Source organism: Ictalurus punctatus, chromosome 29, assembly GCF_001660625.3.
Source record: "Ictalurus punctatus breed USDA103 chromosome 29, Coco_2.0, whole genome shotgun sequence".
Classification (NCBI taxonomy): domain Eukaryota; kingdom Metazoa; phylum Chordata; class Actinopteri; order Siluriformes; family Ictaluridae; genus Ictalurus; species Ictalurus punctatus.
Genome location: NC_030444.2, coordinates 6,894,787 through 6,913,194, shown reverse-complemented (window position 1 = coordinate 6,913,194; position 18,408 = coordinate 6,894,787). Strand labels below are relative to the sequence as shown.

General features: G+C 39.7%; 1 protein-coding gene across 2 annotated transcripts in view; it reads left to right on the top strand.

Moving 5' to 3' along the window:
• The window catches only part of slc30a6 (solute carrier family 30 member 6), a 34,668-nt gene extending 18,830 nt beyond the window's left edge, over positions 1–15,838 (top strand). The window contains exons 5-15 of one of the 2 annotated variants that reach the window (XM_017461668.3): positions 3,901–3,943; positions 4,760–4,825; positions 5,291–5,371; positions 6,278–6,313; positions 6,826–6,920; positions 8,835–8,883; positions 10,048–10,167; positions 11,132–11,234; positions 11,332–11,379; positions 11,500–11,568; positions 12,246–15,838. In XM_017461668.3, the coding sequence (XP_017317157.1) occupies positions 3,901–3,943; positions 4,760–4,825; positions 5,291–5,371; positions 6,278–6,313; positions 6,826–6,920; positions 8,835–8,883; positions 10,048–10,167; positions 11,132–11,234; positions 11,332–11,379; positions 11,500–11,568; positions 12,246–12,767 (1,232 nt within the window). In that variant the 3' untranslated portion in view covers positions 12,768–15,838. The remainder of the gene's footprint in view (positions 1–3,900; positions 3,944–4,759; positions 4,826–5,290; positions 5,372–6,277; positions 6,314–6,825; positions 6,921–8,834; positions 8,884–10,047; positions 10,168–11,131; positions 11,235–11,331; positions 11,380–11,499; positions 11,569–12,245) is intronic. The other variant, XM_017461669.3, reaches the window with a different exon arrangement.
• Positions 15,839–18,408: the final 2,570 nt, after the last annotated feature.

The window sequence follows — 18,408 nt, the reverse complement described above, 5'->3', positions numbered from 1 at the left end:
GTAAATTGGTGTTGGATAATTGGTTATATTTGCATGCTGGAGAATATTTTATAACACAGCATTGTTAAATTCTCAAATCTTTTTTATATATTCTGTAATTGCACTGCTATATTTCAGATTGAAGGTTTGTGTTAGGGCTGCAACTAATGGTTATTTTCATAATCAATTAATTGGCCTATTATTTTTATTATTATTTATTTTTTGATTAATCGGATGCAGTGGGGGCAAACTTCCAATACCATTTTTTCATTTATTTAAAATAAAATCCACAAACTGAGTGTACAACTATTAATTTAAGACTAAAACTTTACAAAACTGTTTGTCCAATTATATAAGACTGAAAAGAACCCTATACACACACACCAGAATATATATTATTAGGACTGTACTTTTAATTCCATGCTTTTATTGCATCTATAAAACATAATACATAAATACTTGTGTGTGTATATGTGTGTGTGTGTGTGTATATGTATGTATATGTATGTGTGTGTGTATATATATATATATATATATATATATATATATATATATATATATATATATATATATATATATATAAGTATTTATGTATTACTTTTTATGGATGCACAAAATGCACTGAATTCTACAGTCCTAGCAATCCCTGGTTGATTGGTAGAACCAGTCATTCCCCAGGGATTGGTTCAAATGCCAGGTTCATTTACATTTTATTGTTGGTGTGACATTTTATTTGACTCTCTGAAATATCTTTTGTTTATTTGATCAATCAATGCGACACTTGAACTTGTTTACCACTCATAGGTTTTTGTAAATTATCATCTCATTTGTAAGTAAATTTAAAATAAAACCATCAATGAACGATCGTCAGCTCAGCTAATGTGATATTTGTGAATGCACGCGAATAACCAAATTGATTAATTTTAAAACACTGCACTAGGTGGTAGAGTGCATAGTGTAAGTGTATAGTACGTCATTTGGGACACAACTTTAGTATTTACTCTCCGAAGCGTGTTTTCGGGAACAGAAGTAACGTAATGAGTAAATGTATTGCGTGCAGACCATAATCGATAATGAGATTAGTTGACAACGATTTTCATTCTCGATTATTATCAATTTTATCGATTAGTTGTTAGCGCTGTAGTTTGTATTAATGCACTTATTATTATACTTTATCAATTCTTTAGTAACAACCCATTCACTTGGGGTTATGGTGGACGTTCCACATAATCGAAGCATGGTTTTAAAAAAAAAAAATGTATAACAAAGAAAAGACGTCTGATTGGTATGACGAAATATTTATGGAAGGAGTCTCTGGTGTCAGTGCTTTGTAACAAGTTTCTCACCAGTAGAGTCTTCATGACAGAACAGTTTATGATTTGCACTTCTTTCAATAACAAATACTGTGTTTTATTAACTTCAAGTGTGAGGGAAAAAATAGAGACTGGTGAGAGAATTACGGTTTATAGCTGCTATAATGCAAGTAGAGCTGCAACAACTAATCGCTAAAATCGATAATAATCGATTATGAAAATCGTTGATGATGAATCTCATTATCGATTATTATCGAACCCCGAAGCAGAGAAGATTTTCTCAAATATTCCTGTCAATTGAGACTGAAATACTCTCTTCTGAAATACGCTTCGGGAAGGACAGATCAAAGTTTTGTCCCAAATGACGTACTATACACTTGCGCGCTCAATGGACTGTCTCAAATAGAACATGAGCGTTCTTTTTTTATTATTAACCGGAAGTATAAGCCAGACGATGGCACTTAACGTCAAATGCACATAATGTGACGCGGCTAGCTTTAGCAGAATACCTAGAGTCAACGTTACCTTTTATGCCCAACATGACCACAGTCACCATCAGGCGGAGGCAGAATGTCAAGTGACGGCGGAAAAAAGTGTGTGACCTAAGTCCTCTAAAGCATGGGAGCATTTTCTATTAAATGTAGTGTAAACCTCAAACTTTACAAAGTGGAGCTTGTGTAGCATGGAAGCATGAAAGTGATGCATGAGCACTACTTATGTTTATATCCAAAATTGCTTAAGAGGTTCATGTTAAAGCAAGTTTATTGTCATATTATTTGTGTGCTTGCAGAGTAAATTCTGTCATTTATTATAACGGAAGTGAACTATTAGTAACATATTAGTAACATGTGTTATATATATATATATAACACTTTATATAATAAATAAATAGGACAAACAGTTGTGTTAATGTAAAGCTGTAGTCTGAAGTTTATATTTGTAACAGTTGTGGATTTTATTTTAAATAAATGAAAAAATGGTATCGGTAGTTTTTTAGTAATAGATTATGAAAATAATTGTTAGTTGCGGCCCTAAATGTGAGTGATACAATGTGGACGTTCCACAACATAAACTACAAACGGTTACAAGTATAACTGCATTCTTTAATAAATTAAAACTAATAAATTTGAATTTTTTGTGAATTGCTGTGGTATTCGAGGAAACAAACACTTTTGAACATGATGTTACGGGTATAACAGCATGCCCTGTGTTATTCTTTGAATTATGTAATAAGAATTACAAACACTTTGAGAAGTCTGAACACGGCAAGTAATTCCCTTTGGAGAACTTAAAAATAAAATGGCATTTTGTAAAGCTCTAGCTAGATCTGTCTAATATGCTTTCCTGAGTGAGGTAATGTTCTATGATTTCCAGATTTTGATGAAGCCAAATATGAATCGCCCTGAACTATCTTAACTGCTTTATATATGACATTTGTATGGTGAGAATAAAGAGTTGTAATTAATGATTTGGTCAACAAAATCCAATTTCCTGGCAATAATATTCCCGGTCCACATGGACAGTGTTGCTCTGTGGCACACATTCACCTCAACTCTACCAGAAGCAGCGTCTCCGTTTACACCCAGAGAAGCTCATGTCAGCAGGGCTCGTGTCCTTCTACATTCTCCTGTTTCCCTCACCAGGTGTTACATTGTAGTCGATCAATAAGGCTTTTGGTTTACATCTTGGCCAATCTATCGTTATTTGAACATGCCGCGTCAACAGACACCCGAGCTCAATGACAGCCGAGCACTGCAGTTTGCAAATTCTCACTTACTTACCAAAAATACCAGGTTTCTGTGCGGTTCTGAGAGCACACAACGCAGGCGAATCCAGTCGCCATGGTTCAACCTCCTTTACTTTATCCTTCTGTTTTGAATAACCAGGCAATGCTTAATGCTGTTTTAATGGACTTCACAGTCCCCCAGGGGTGGAAGAGAGAGAGAGGAAGGAGGGCAGTGGGCAATTTGACATGTTTTGGTGCTCAGAGCCTGCAGACGTTTATTAAATATTTAGCTCCCTGGTCCGGCTCCGTTTTCCACCACTGCTTCTTCTCCTTTCATACGCATTGATCGGGTCTGTAAACATACACAAGTGACCTTAATCTGCTAACAATATGCTACAAGGATTTGGTTCCCCTCCACCAGGGATTTGGATGTCTATCACTATTCAGTGTCTCTTGTATTTTTCTTCCTTTGCAGCATTTTGCAGATGTGCATATGAATCCAGCAACTATTCACAATATTCTGCTTGAGGGTGTTTTTGTGACTCATACGACTCAGAAAAATAATGCCAATCAACCTTTCAATGACAAATCAAGACTTCAGCACTGTGTTTGATGTATAAAGTGTATGTGTATGTGGACTTTTATTTATATTATACATCCTTTCCATGATGTTCACTTTGAATTGAATTGTAAAGAATCTTAAATTCCCCTTCATGTCCATAATATACAAATGAAATTTGCAGAGCTAGCCTTCAGTCTGGCTTTCTCAAGTCTTCTGCAAAGCACTTTTCTCAGATACTCCCTGTACCACCAAGGAAATAATTTTAGTGATATGTGCAATTTTGTGCTTTTTAACTACAAAGTTCTTGTATTCTCTTTCAGCCTTAACAGCCTACACATACCTCACCATTTTTGATCTCTTCAGGTAAGTGTCTATAATACAATATTCACAGCCTGTTAAAGAGCATCTCAAGTTTCTTCTTTTCCTTGTTACTACACTCCTGTGTTCAAACGCCATCTGTCTCGCACAGAAAAGACCCTCCATGTTCTTCATTTGCCCATCGAACATGGTATTATGTTCTTTCTTACAGCTCAAATACCATACAGAACAATACTGTACTGAGGGAGTGATTATAGTATACCTGAAAATAAGTCAAGGCACATAATTGGTAGGGGTGTAAAAGTACATTGAACTGAATTGTATTGTTTGATAAACTTATATTATGTGAGGTGTAATACATATTTAAACCTAATGAAGCCCACATTCCCTTCACCCCTAATAATTGGACCTTTAGGACCACTCCTACCTTTTTTAAAGCTTTAAAATGATTTCAATAATTTAAGTTATTGTACACCATATACATCTTCCTAGGTAAAATGTACATACTAAAGGTCTGTAAAAAAAAAAAAAAAAAAGGATCTTTTCAAAAGAAGTACTTTGACAAGGAAAATACTGTTTGCTACCTTTATTTCTGACTGTACAAATTTAAAAATTAATAAATACAAAACTAATAACCGTGACATGAAATTGTCTTGTCCCATATGCCTAGCCTACTGATTATTTCTACCCAGTCACATTTTTTTCGATGTTTCTCATGGAACATTTGCTGGAGTTGCTCTTTAAATCTTTTCTTATAAAGTTTCAATATACGTTTTAATATGATGTAAGGATATAATTATTTAAATGTTTTCTGCTTCTAGTGTTTTTCATAGCTTGCATCTCCTGATTTGTCTATTCCAGTTTGATTACATGCCTCATGAGCTCCTGGGTGACCATGAAAAAACCAAGTCAAGCCTTTTCATTTGGGTAAGTAATTCATTTACGGTTTAATTCACTGCCAGCCGTTTCTTATTAATCTAAGGCAGTTGTCACCAACTCTCTTCTTAGAGAGCTACCTTCCTGCAGGTTTCATCCCCAACCAAAATCTAACACACCTGTTTTAGTTGAACAACTTATGGTAATAAGTAGATGGTCAGGTGGGCACGATTATGGTTGGCGCTACCTTCTTCAGGAAGGTAAATCTGCAGGAACAGGGCTGGTGACCACTGCTCTAAGGCCTCCTTATTCCACAAGATCTCAATCACATCTTTACTGTGACACTGACCAAAGGTCATCATGACTTGCGAGTTGCATAGGAACAGGAGGAAAACTGTTTTTCCTCCTGTTTGGCATTAATGTTGTCAGCTAAGCCTGGTTGTGTTTTCTCATTCTGACTGAACATGAGCAATGCTAAATCTGTTTTTTGTTTTTCTGTGTGTGATGTTTCTTTAGTTTTGAACGCTTTGAGGTGTTGGCAGTGTTTGCCTCTACAGTGCTGGTTCAGCTGGGCGCTTTATTCATTTTGAAGGAAAGGTGAGCCCTTTCCTCTAAATGTTGTAATAAAATTTTTGTGTCATAAATGCCTAACTTAGTTAATCTTTATAATTTTTTGCTACAAGTTACAGGCCCTGTTCAGTTTGGCATTACCTTTAACCACAGCAGAACCATTAAACCTGGTTTATGCTTGTGAGAGTTTTCCCAAAATAATATTTGGAAATTTTTGTACATTTTTAATTTATTCATTTAGCAGATGCTTTTATCCAAAGCGACTTACAAATGAACATAAGGGTCTTTGTAAAGAGCTTTCACAATCATTCAGAAAATTAGGAAGACTTTTAGCTGTCCATCAAACAATAGGTAGCAGGTTACATTGCCACCTCAAAACTCCAGGGATTTTTGAACTTTTCCTCAGAGCTTTGATTAAAGTGGAAACACTTTCACCTCAGTAATGGAAATGCAGATACATTCCCTATGACCAACACTGGGTTGTAATAAGTGTCTTTGAAGTGAGAGAATTACAGTCAAAGCTCTCACTGGTTTGTAACATCAATTCATTTGCATGTCTTTACCAAAGACCTGCCCAGCCAAAGTGGGCAGGTACTTCAGTTTCCATATTTCCATTTTCTGCCTGATAGTTATGAGCTTAGTATAACTCTTGGCATAATTTAATTTCTCCCTTAGAGCAGTCACAGCAATCACATGCTTTTGAACATTTCAGACCTGTGGGAATGTTTCAGAGATTACCAATATCAGCCTTTGCCGATTTGAAGCTTGTACATATTCCTGTTCCATAAACCTTCCATTACTGTAGTGTTGCTATTGTACTATAGGTTTACTATTGTTGCTCTGTCTCCTGATACTCAGAAGTGTAATGGAATTGTGTGTGGTTATATATTGTCAGCGTTTGTATTGTAATGTTTAGTGTTGTTTTCTTTGTAGTGTGGAACGTTTCATGGAGCAACCGGAGGTGCACACGTAAGTTTCCATTCCTTTTCGCTTACACACAAGCATTAAGAATGCGCACAATTACACACTGTCTTATTCCCAAAAGTGTGTACATGCGCATGACTCCTGATTCAACAACAGTGGCATGAGACAACTAACCTCAGTGTTCCAGCTGAGTCCATACTGAGAGCACTAATCCTCTCCACACCACTAATGGGATTTTCAGATAGTCATTCTATGTTTCTCCAAACAAAAGATTAATGATCACATCTGTCCTCCTTCCCTTTGATGACATTTCAGCTTATAAACATTGCATACTTCTGGTCCAGTCTAAAATTCCTTCTGACACATTTCTGTTAAGACTTTCAATAATCTCGTCATGCATTTGGATAATGCTGTAAACTTATAGATCACCTGTCTTGTCTAATCCCTTATGCGTAATTCCTTCCTGACCTGACCTCTCTTGGTTTGTTGGATTTGAAAGAATAAAATATTTTGATGTTTGGTTTATTGTCGATTTGCATTGTGCTGCTTCTCTGTAGGGGGCGTCTTTTAGTCGGGACCTTTGTGGCTTTGTTTTTCAACCTGCTGACTCTCCTTTCGATCAAGAACAAGCCCTTTGTCTACGTTTCTGAAGGTAGGTGCTTTTTTTCCATTGCATTTTTCTTAAAGAATCATTTTAAGAAACTTTGCTTTTTGCAGAACAGGTTTGTCTAAAGGGTCTCCCATTCTTAAGAGCAGGGCAGACTTTATTATCTCCATTAACCATTAGGCAAAGGTGAGCAGATACCTTGGGCCCCGAGCTATCAAGGGCCTCCAAAACGCTGCATAAAGTTATGATTAAGAAAGTTTTATTTTTACTTTTTGCTAATCAATTATGTTTTTCTAAAAATCCATATCCTAAAATGCCATCAGAATGCTTCATTTATGAGTGTATCAGCTACCGACCCCACCGCCCCACCCAGTTTAGCGCAAAGACAAAAAAAAGATTTGGCAAGGCAAGATGTAGTTCTGCAGGCACTGACTGCTTTAGCATTACAGCCAAAGAACAGCGAGGCTGGGACCAGCAGCAGGGTTAATTCTCTCTCTCTCTCTCTCTCTCTCTCTCTCTCTCTCTCTCTCTCTCTCTCTCTCTTTCTCTCTCTCTCTCTCTCTCTCTCTCTCTCTTTCTCTCTCTCTCTCTCTCTCAATATATATATTACCACAATTTAGAAAAAAAAGAATATTTTAATAAGCCGCTGTCCTACTGTACCATACAGGGACTTAAAAGAAGAGCTGGACATGAAAACACTATGTGAGCCATTTAGTCTATGTGTGATGTTGAAACATTGTCCTACCTCGGCTGAATGGGTTGTGTGATAAATTGTCCAAAAAAAAACAAAAAACACATACAGTACATGCAAAATCCTGCACAAATCGAGTGAACAGTATTTGTTGGGTTGAAATAAAATCAGTTTGTACTAGTAGATTTGGGACATTTTTGGGGGGTTTTTTGGGACAACTTTGGCTTGGGGTACAGTTAAAATTTGAGTCCAATCAGTGAACAGATGACAGTTTCAATAGATAATCACAGTACTTCAACTTACTTGTACAATACTTGCAAATTGTAAGTTTAGTACCTAAGCAGTACTAGGCTAGCATGAGTGAGCTAAGTAACTATCTGAGTAAACTTTGTAATGCAGTGCAAACATTGTGAATTTACTTTTACCTGTTCAGGACAACAGACTTTACTTGAGCTAGTAGAGTAATGGAAAGACCTGTTCTCCCAAGGGGTAATAGTGAGGGCAAGTCAACAAGGGCTTGTTAAAAAGGGTATTAAAGCAGCGCTCTCGGCTGGTGTAACATATATTTAAGTATGGTAACTATTTTGTTGTGCTGAAATACATTCTAGAGCCAACAGCACCAATTTAGATGCATTAATGTCTATTTATATACAATAATGGACATTTAGACTTTCTGGACCGTAAATATTTGCATGACATGCATAGTGTTCTGCTCTAATAAATTCTCAAGAAAGTTAAATTTCTACTGCCTGCCAGGTGCATTCTCTGAAGTGAAGCTCAACATGACCTTTAATACAGCTATTAGCATGAGATTTTTATGGTATGGCCTTTTCTGCCTTTTCTGTTTATGGTTAAGGATTTGTAGAATTGCTGTTTGCATCTGTGACGTCTTTTGGTCGATATGCTGCAAAGCTATGATCGGTTAATGTATTAAGCATTGAGTTTTCGATTTTGAGGGGGGTTTTTGTACAACATAATGTGGAAGCTAAGGAGCTTTTATAGCAAGGACAACTTTTTAATTTTAAGTATCTCAGGTTACTGAAAAGTGCAATATAAATAAAATGTTAACTTACCGGATATTGTTAAGTGTGTGTATGACGAGAATCTCACCCAGGGGGTTTGCTGTCTTAGACTCGACCCTGGCCTGATCAGGTAACAAAATGGCTACTGTTACCTCACTTACACACAAACACTGATCTGGACCAGGGTTTTTTTTTTTTGTTTTTTTTTTAAATAATCTGTCTTTTTTTCTTTTCTTTTTCAAACAGCTGCCAGCACCAGTTGGCTACAGGAGCATGTAGCTGACCTGAGTCAAAGGTAAGATCCTTTTTCATAGAGTCCTCCATCTGGAACTTCTCAACTGGAACACTTTGAATTTCGGAGACTAGGTTGTTAGGGAACATGTTGAATTTGTTGTTTAGAGATAATTACAGCTGAGATATGCACAACCAAAATTGTGAAAATGCACGTGCTTACATGGATGTGGTGAGTATAAATGGTCTACAGGCTTTCCCTCTTCAGGCCAAGCTGGTCATGGATTTCCATGACTTCAATGCTGGTGTAATTACTGGGGTCACTGGACCCCCTCTGATTCCCTGTATCAGCCGTTTGCCCTCAGTCTGAGCGTGAATGTAGGATCCTGTCACCAATTTCAAACCATTTTCCCAAAGGCACATACAGAGACACATGCAAACTTAAATTGAAGCCACTAAATAGATAATGTGACAAGAGTGTACATGTAGCTTTCAACAAACAAAGCAAAAAATTTAAACCCTGTTTTGAGCTTTTCATATGTATGGTTTAATATTTTAAATTCAGATCCTGGTGTTTTGTCCCCCTCGGTTCCATAAAAGTTGTGAAATCTTAAATGCATGTGGGACCATCTTACAATAGCAGAAAGCTCAAATGAAATCTCTTAGAAGCAGTATGATGTAAAGATGAGCAGTAATGGTCTGCATAGAAATTACTTCATTTGAAAAACAAATGTCACACGTCTTTGTTTAATATAAATGCTATCCATATTAACGCCAGTGATTATTTTGAGTTTTTACTAGGTCATTTGAGGTTTCCATGTGGGTTAGTGAGATGTTAGTGATGAAAGTTCAGTTTGAGAATGGTCGAATGATTGGATGGTGATGTGGTTATTTGCCCATCGTGACAGGCTTGCGTAACTTATAAAGTATAAACATGGCATATCTCACCACTGCTCACTAGAGTGGATTTAATGACTGGATTGAGGTTTTGCTCCTGTGAAGGAATCGCAATACATGGCTTCTACTATGATTATATGAGTGCACCAGAGAGATTATCTGATTATAATAAACATGCCTTATCCCCTTCACTTTCCTCCTCATCCCCAGAGATTTTTTTAATAGTGAAATGAAACAAGTTGCAGGTTTACAGCACGTTCACTGTTTGCAGTGGAATTATTTTAACACTGCGGAGAGGATTGTGATAATTGCACTGTTTTTGTGTTTGCAGTCTATGTGGGATCGTCCCAGCATTGAGCAGCATTCTTTTGCCCCGAATGAATCCCTTCGTTCTTATCAACCTAGCTGGAGCTTTTGCTCTTGGAATCACTTACATGCTCATCGAGATTAAGTAAGGGCATTAAAATATTTCTACCACATATCATTTCCCAGATACAGCTGAACTACAGTCACATTTTGCAGTTTTATATTTTTAGTTAGTCAATCCTTGGCTATAGTGACGATTATTAAAACTTAAGTGCTGTGCAGCATATTGTAACACTGGCTGTACAAGTTTGAATCCCAGGAGCCTAAAGAGCAAAATTGGCCTTGAGTACTGGGTGGGGTCTCTCACAGCATCACTAGCCATTTGAGCTCATGTATGAAAAAGTGGGCTGATGGCACTTTCCTGCGAGTATCTTGTGCTGTCCTGTGATGCAGCATGAACAGCAGTTGGCTGCATCACTTGTCGTGGGGGAACCAGGTGTTAGCCTTCACTCTTCATAGAGGTAGCTGTCATATAAAAGGGGAGAGCTGGCTGGTGGGTAGGAATTGGCAGGTGACCAAATTGGGGGGGATATGATGCTTAAAAATTTATCAGCACTAGTTCTTGATAATGATGGCTCTTTATTTGGGAGAAAAGCATGTAATTTTTAAAAAATGTATATCTATATTTAAATTTTACTTGGGTAAAGCAGGTAAAGTAATTGCAGCCTTCCAAAATAGATTAAATTATAAAATCTATTGATTGACAAAGACTAGATATAAATAAAAAAGATCAGGCAAAATAAATTCTTAAAGTATTTGAGACATTCAGTTATTACGAATTGTAGATCTGAATAGTTGTAAAATCAAGCTAAAATAGAAGTTTATGAGCAGTGTTTCATACAGCAGCACAGACTTCCACATGTGGCAGTGTATTTGGTTATTCTTTTTACAGAAGGATATTTCTGTAATTAATTTAAACAGGCCCCACTCTGATTACCCATGTACCTGATTCCCAAGCACTGGTTATAGCAAACATACAAACTCTACACAAAAACATCCTTTTTAAATATAATGTACATGTAATCACACAGGATTCTGTGTTTTTGCAGCAACTATAATGCAGTGGACACTGTTTCTGCTGTAGCTATCGCCCTCATGACCTTTGGCACCATGTATCCCATGAGTGTGTACAGTGGAAAGGTCCTTCTCCAGGTATAATTCTTTGTCATTAATAATGGGAAAATCCTTCCGGGTATAATAATATACAACATAATTGATTTATTGATAATGTTCCTCACTTTATGCACAGACCACTCCGTCCCATGTCATTGGACAGCTTGACAAAGTGCTTAGAGAGGTGAGTTTCATAGCTGTTGACAAGATTAACTAAATCATACTAATTCCAGTCTAAGATCTAATGTTCATACAGGTATACAACCAAATGCTGATCTTTAACAATACTTAACTCATCTTCCAGGTCTCTACACTGGATGGAGTTTTAGAAGTCCGGAATGAACACTTCTGGACAATTGGCTTTGGCTCTCTGGTGTGTTATTGGAGTTTTTTTTTTTATTTGTTTTGTTTATTTAACCACCTTATGATCTTATCTTTTTTTTTTCATTCATTCATTTATTTCATTCATAATATCTAGCACAAGCATATAGTCCAGTTTTCATATTATCTGGTCGTTATCTTTACCTGTTAGTGTTTTTATATTGTTCTGTTGGCCTTTTAAGGTTATTTTTCTTTGTGTTTATTCCTCAGTAAGGTACATAACCTGTTACAGAACAAATAATCAATGATGGGGTGATCTGATGGCGCCAGACCTAAACCTACCCAGTTGATTATTTTCCTATAAGAGTACATGCTGAAGGGTTTTACTCCTCTTATTCCACAACAATTTGCCAACAGTTATTATTTTTTTATTTATTCAAGTGTCTTACAAGTATCAATGGTGTATAAACACCAGAGACTGTTGTGTGTGGAAATCCCAGGACATCTGCAGTTTGAAATACTCAGATCAGTACATCTGGCACTAGCAACCATGCCACAGTTAAATTCACTGAGATGACATTAGTCTTCATTCTCTTGTTTAGTGTGAACATTAACTGAAGCTCTTGGCGTCAATCTGCATGATTGTATGCATTCTATTATTGCCAGGTAATTGGTTAATTTATTTTAGCAATCATTTGTTTCCTTTGTTTTGTGTTCTTGGAAACATAGGCTGGCTCTGTCCATGTGCGCATCCGGCGGGACGCCAACGAGCAAATGGTGCTGGCTCATGTGACCAATCGCCTCCACACACTTGTCTCCACACTCACTGTACAGATCTTCAAGGACGATTGGGTGCATCCATCCTTGTCCACTGGCCCTCTCAACCTCTCTGATATCACAGTTTCATCTGGAAAGCAACTTGAAGAACCGGAGCCACTGACTTCCACTCCCTCTAAACCAAGCAGCCCGCCCGAGTTCTCCTTCAACACACCTGGCAGGAATGTGCGACCTGTTTTACTCCCAAATATTCATCAGCAACGACCTTATAACTTGGGCCTTGCTTACGGATCTTCTCCGTTCAATACGATGCTCAGTCAGGGCCTAACGCAACCAGGAAGCAGCCTAGGTGTGGGTTTGGGGACAGGACCAAGAATCCCCTCCGTTCAGAGCTACAGGACTTCTTTTAGTGCAGCTCCAAACATATACGGAAGCAATCTGCTGCCTTCACAGAGCAGTCAGTATAAACACTGATGTATTGTCCAAGTTGGACTAAAACTTTGACTAAGAACAGGCTGAGCTGCAGAGGACCAAAACTATATTTAATTAATAGGACCAACAGTCTTCTCTTTTAAGGACTTTCTAATTGCATTAATATTTTTTTTGTACTATTAAACAGATCACAGATGTTTAAAAATGTATTATGTTGTTTTCCTGCTGCTGTTGCTTTAAGAGGGTTGTGTTATAAGAGGTCATGATTTATTCTAACTTTTGGATTCCACAGGAAGCGAATTGACTTGTGTTAAGAAGATTTTGGTGTTTTATGATTTCAGATTGCAGGTTATTGTCTGCCCAAAAATGCTTGAATACAAGCAAATATCTGTATTGCATTTGAAATCGGACACAATTGAATCATCTATTGTAAGAGGATTAAATTGTATCCAGTAACTACAGAAATCAATTACTCATATCAAGTAATGGTAAACCGTTTTGATGGGAAATATGTCAGATATGGGATAATGTCAAAATGCAACATCTGCATAAATATTTCTACTTAAGGGAAATATCTAGGTATTGTTATGACTGTAGCTGCAGTAGCTGTCTATAAGACACCAAACTGATTATACCAGTTAAGATGTGCAACCTAAATATATAAAATGTGTGGTGGTCTGAGAAAACATGTCGATATTGCTGTGGCTGAATTCCCAAAATCTGTCAAAAAATCTGAAAAAACTTGTAGGCATTATAAAGTCCTAAAAGTAGATAAAGAGAACCCAATTAAACAAAGGAGATAAAAAAAAAATTATACTTCGTCATTCATTTGTTGAGGAAAATAATCCAATATTACATATCTGTAAGTGGCAAAAGTATGTGAACCTTTGCTTTCAGTATGTGGTGTGAGCCCCTTGTGCAACAATAACTGCAACTAAAAGTTTCTGGTAATTGTTGATCAGTCCTGCACATTGGCTTGGAGGAATTTTAGTCCGTTCCTCAGTACAAAACAGCTTCCACTCTGGGATGTTGGTGGGTTTCCTCACATGAACTGCTTGTTTAAGGTTCTTCCACATTTCTGTTGGATTAAGGTCAGGACTTTGACTTGGCCATTGCAAAACATTAACTTTATTTTTCTTTAACCATTCTTTGGTAGAATGACCCATTTTCTCTTGAGATTCTGTTCACGGACAAATGTCCTGAAATTTTCCTTTATAATTTGCTGGTATAAGTCAGAATTCATTGTTCCATCAATGATGGCAAGTCATCCTGGACCAGATGCAGCAAAACATGCCCAAACCATGATACTACCACTGATTTCACAGATGAGATATGGTTCTTATAATGGAACGCACTGTTTTACTTTCTCCAACCATAACATTTCTCATTTAAACCAAAAAGTTCCATTTTGGGCTCATCTGTCCACAAAACATTTTTCCAATAGCCTTCTGGCTAGTCCATGTGATCTTTAGCAAACTGCAGACGGGCAGCAATGTTCTTTTCGGAGAGCAGTGGTTTTCTCCTTGCAATCTTGCCATGCACACCATTGTTATTCTGTGTTCTAATGATGGTGAATTCATGAACATTAATATTAGCCAGTGTGAGGGAGACCATTAGGTGCTTAGAAGTTACCCTGGGTTCCTTTGTGGCTTCACAGACTATTACACATCTTGCTGTTGGAGTGATCTTTGTTGGTCAACCACTCCTGGTAAGGGTAACAATGGTCTTGAATTTCCTGTGAATTTCCCCCATCCTGATTTCTTCTGTTTTTATGTACATCTCCTATTAGATTTTGTTTTCATTTCTGAAACAATTTAAGATAAAACAAAGGCAACCTGAGTAAACACAAAATACAGTTTTTTAAATAATAATGTTAGTTATTGATGCAAAAAAATTCTCCATTATCAACTGGGCCTGCTTGAAATTGTATTTGCCCCCACTAATTCCACAAATCTATGAAAATGCATTCATAAATAGAACTTTTTCAACAGTATGAAGTTGGTTAAAAGGTCTTTCCCTGTAACACACTATGACAAAATTGAAAGAAATTCCAGAAATGATGAAGAAAGTGATTGAAATACATCAGTCTGGGAAGGGTTACAAAATTATTTAAAAGGCTCTGGGACTCCAAAGTACCTCAGTGAGTCATTATCTCCAAATGAAAAAACTGCACTGTAGTGAACCTTATCAGAAGTGGTCGACCTTCCAAAATTCCTCCAGAGCACAGCAATGACTCACAAAAGAGCCAAGGACAACATCAGAGGACTCTCTTGCATCAATTCAATTCAGTTTTTATTTGTGTAGCACTTTTAACAATGGACATTGTCCCAAAGCACCTTTACAGAAATGTATCAATTCAGGATATAGATTTTAAATGTGTGAATTTATCCCTAATGTGCAAGCCAGAGGTAATGTTGGCAAGGAAAAACTCCCTTAAAAGTCAATAAAGGTCATTGTTCATGACTCCACTATCAGAAAGATGCTGGGCAAAAATGACATCTATGGAAATTCACAGTGAGGTGAAAACCACTGCTGACCCAGAAGAGCATTAAGGCTCATCTGTATTTTGCAAAACAACACGCCTTGATGATCCTCAATCCTTTTGGGAGAATTTTCTGTGGACTGATGAGTCGAAAGTGAAACTGTTTGGAAGACGGGTCCTGTTACATCTGATGTAAACCAAACACAGAATTCTACAAAAAGATCAACATACATACGATCAAGCATGGTGGTGGAAGTGTGATGGTGTGTGGATGCTTTGCTTCTCCAGGGCCTGGACAACCTGCAAAAAAGTAACGGGCAACTTGAGGGAAACATGAATTCTGCTCTCTACCAGAAAATTCTAAAGGAGAATGTCTGGTCTTCAGTCCCTATGTTGAAACTCAAGCACAACTGGATTATGCAGCAAGATAATGATCCAAAGAATAATAGTAAATCCTAGTCCTAGAAGTAAGTGAAAGACTGAGCTCCAGTTATCTGAAGCGTTTGGTTGCAGTTATTGCTGCTAAAGGTGGAACAATCAGATTTTAATTTTAAGGGGGAAGTTAGTTTTTCACAGGGGTGATAGTTGTTGGACAACTTTTTTTGCTTCAATAAAAAAAAAAAAAATTAAACTGTATTGTGTGTTTACTAAGGTTGCCTTTGTTTGAAAAAATTATATTTATATATATATATATATATATATATATATATATATATATATATATATATATATATATATATAAAATATTATATATAATATATATATAAAATATTATATATAATATATATATACACACACGCAGTAGGGAAATGGCCCGTGAGGGGCAGAGCACAGACACGCAGGAGACGCTGGCTACAATCTTCTCTTGCATCTCCTGCATGTAGTCGATGACCAAGCAGAATGGGGACAGTTGCTCCTCCCATGCTTCGTGGGCCACGTCCAACAGTCCCCGAGGGCGCCGTCCAAAGAGGAGCTCAAAGGGGGTGAAGCCCGTGGACGCCTGGGGGCACTCCCGGACGGCGAAGAGCATGTAGGGAAGGAGGAGGTCCCAATTCCTTCCTTCCTCATCTACTACCTGGCGTAACATCTGTTTGAGCATCTTGTTGAATCGCTCGACCAGCCCGTCAGTTTGCGGGTGATAGACAGATGTCTTAAGGTGCTTCACCTGTAACAGTTGACACAGATCAGACATTAGTCTGGATACAAAAGGCATACCTTGGTCAGTCAGCACGTCCTTTGGGATCCCCACACGACTGAACAGGAGTATCAGCTTCCTGGCGATGTACGGGAGGTGGCTTTGCGCAGCGGCACCGCCTCGGGGTACCGGGTGGCATAGTCCAGAATGACCAGGATGTACTCGTGGCCCCGGGCAGACTTGGGAAGGGGCCCCACGAGGTCCATGCCAACCCACTCGAAGGGGACGCTGATAATAGGCAGAGGGATAAGGGGTGCCGGCGGGGGCCTCCGTGGGGCGGTGCGCTGGTACTGAGGGCATTGCTGGCAGAAGCCCCGGACCTCCGCATCCATTCCGGGCCAAACAAAGCGATCCCTCAGTTTCTCCCAGGTGTTTCGCACCCCCAAGTGGCCGCCGAGGGGATGGGTGTGGGCCAGGTGCATTAAAGTTTGGGTCTTAGACTTGGACAACACCAGGAGATCCACCTGCTCCCCGCAGCGGCAGGCCCGTTGATAGAAGAGGCCACCCCGGATGTGGAAGTAAGAGGCAGGGAGTCTCAGGTTAGGGTCCCGGTCGGCTCCCTCTATCATTCACACCCGGGCCCAGCAGTGCTTCAGGCGGTCGTCTTCCTTCTGCTCCTGTCCAAAATTCCCCTCCCGGCTCACCTGGTGAAAGACAGAAGACACAGGGTTAGCGTGTATGGGAGGCTTACCTTCCGTGGTGGCGTCTCCGTCATCCCGTGCCAAGTAGGCCTGCCGGGCTCGGCTCCTCTTCGTGCGTTGCTGCGTCCTGCCGGACTCTAGAGCTGGGCCCGTCCAAGGAACAGGGGCATTGGGAGATCGGGGATCACGCCCACCTGAAGGGGCCAGACCCCAGCTTTACCCCGGATCTGGACCTCGGCTGCAGTAACTTCCCGGGTGTCCCCATGGATGCAGGTTACGGTGAGAACCCTGCTCTGGTGAAGTCCTTTTGGCAGGATTGACGGTCGGGCGAGGGTCACCGTGTTCCCGGTGTCCAGCAGGGTGGTGAATGGGCTCCCCTCGACCCACACTGTCAGGGTGGGAGCATTCGGCGGGTGCGGCGAATAGAAGGTGCACCCTGCTAACCACGGCTTCTGGATCGGCTTGGCGGGTTCCAGCTCCGGCTCCATGGGCATGGACTCGTCCATGGGGGTCAAATGGACGGGTGAACTCCGGCGGGTCCTCCAGGTGCCGGAACGGTGTTGGCGGTTGGACCGGGGGCATGTCGTGGGTCCGCCATTCATCTTGGCCGAGTTCCAGGGTGGCCATTGTACGCTCCAGGGCAGTTAGGAGCTCCTGGGGCGTCCCGAGCGCATGCACCCCTATGGCCTGGCGCTCTGTGCGTGGTAACGCCCTCAGGAAGCGGTCCATGGCCACCTTTTCTGCCACCTCCACGGCGGTATGCACGTCCGGCTGGAGCCACCTTTTGGTTATACGGATGAGGGCATTCAGCTGTCTGCGTGGTCGGGCCCCCGGCCGATAAGCCCAGCGATGGAATTCCGTCGCAGCCTGGTGGGGGGTTCACCCACACCACGCCAGGACTCCCTTCTTCATCTCCCCGTAGTCAGCAGCTTCCTCCGGCGCGAGGGCACAGTAGGCAGGGCGCGCCTCTTCTGTAAGCAGTGGGCCAAGGGCGTGGGGCCAGTCTTCCTGGTCCCATCCTTCACAGCGAGCGATACTCTCAAAGGTCTTGAAGTAAGCCTCGAGATCTTCCTCGGGGGAGAGAGGGGGAAGCAGGCGGTAGATGTTGTTACCCAGATGAGGATGGGTTCCCTTCTGAGTCGGGTTCCTCTCAAGGTTTCTTCCTCTTAAAACATCTTAGGGAGTTTTTCCTTGCCACCGTCGCCACTCAGTGGCTTGCTCAGTTGGGATAAATGCGCACCTTTAATATCTGTATACCATGTTGATATTTCTGTAAAGCTGCTTTGAGACAATGTCTATTGTAAAAAGCGCTATACAAATAAAATTGAATTGAATTGAATTGAATTGAATAGATCTCGCGTCCCG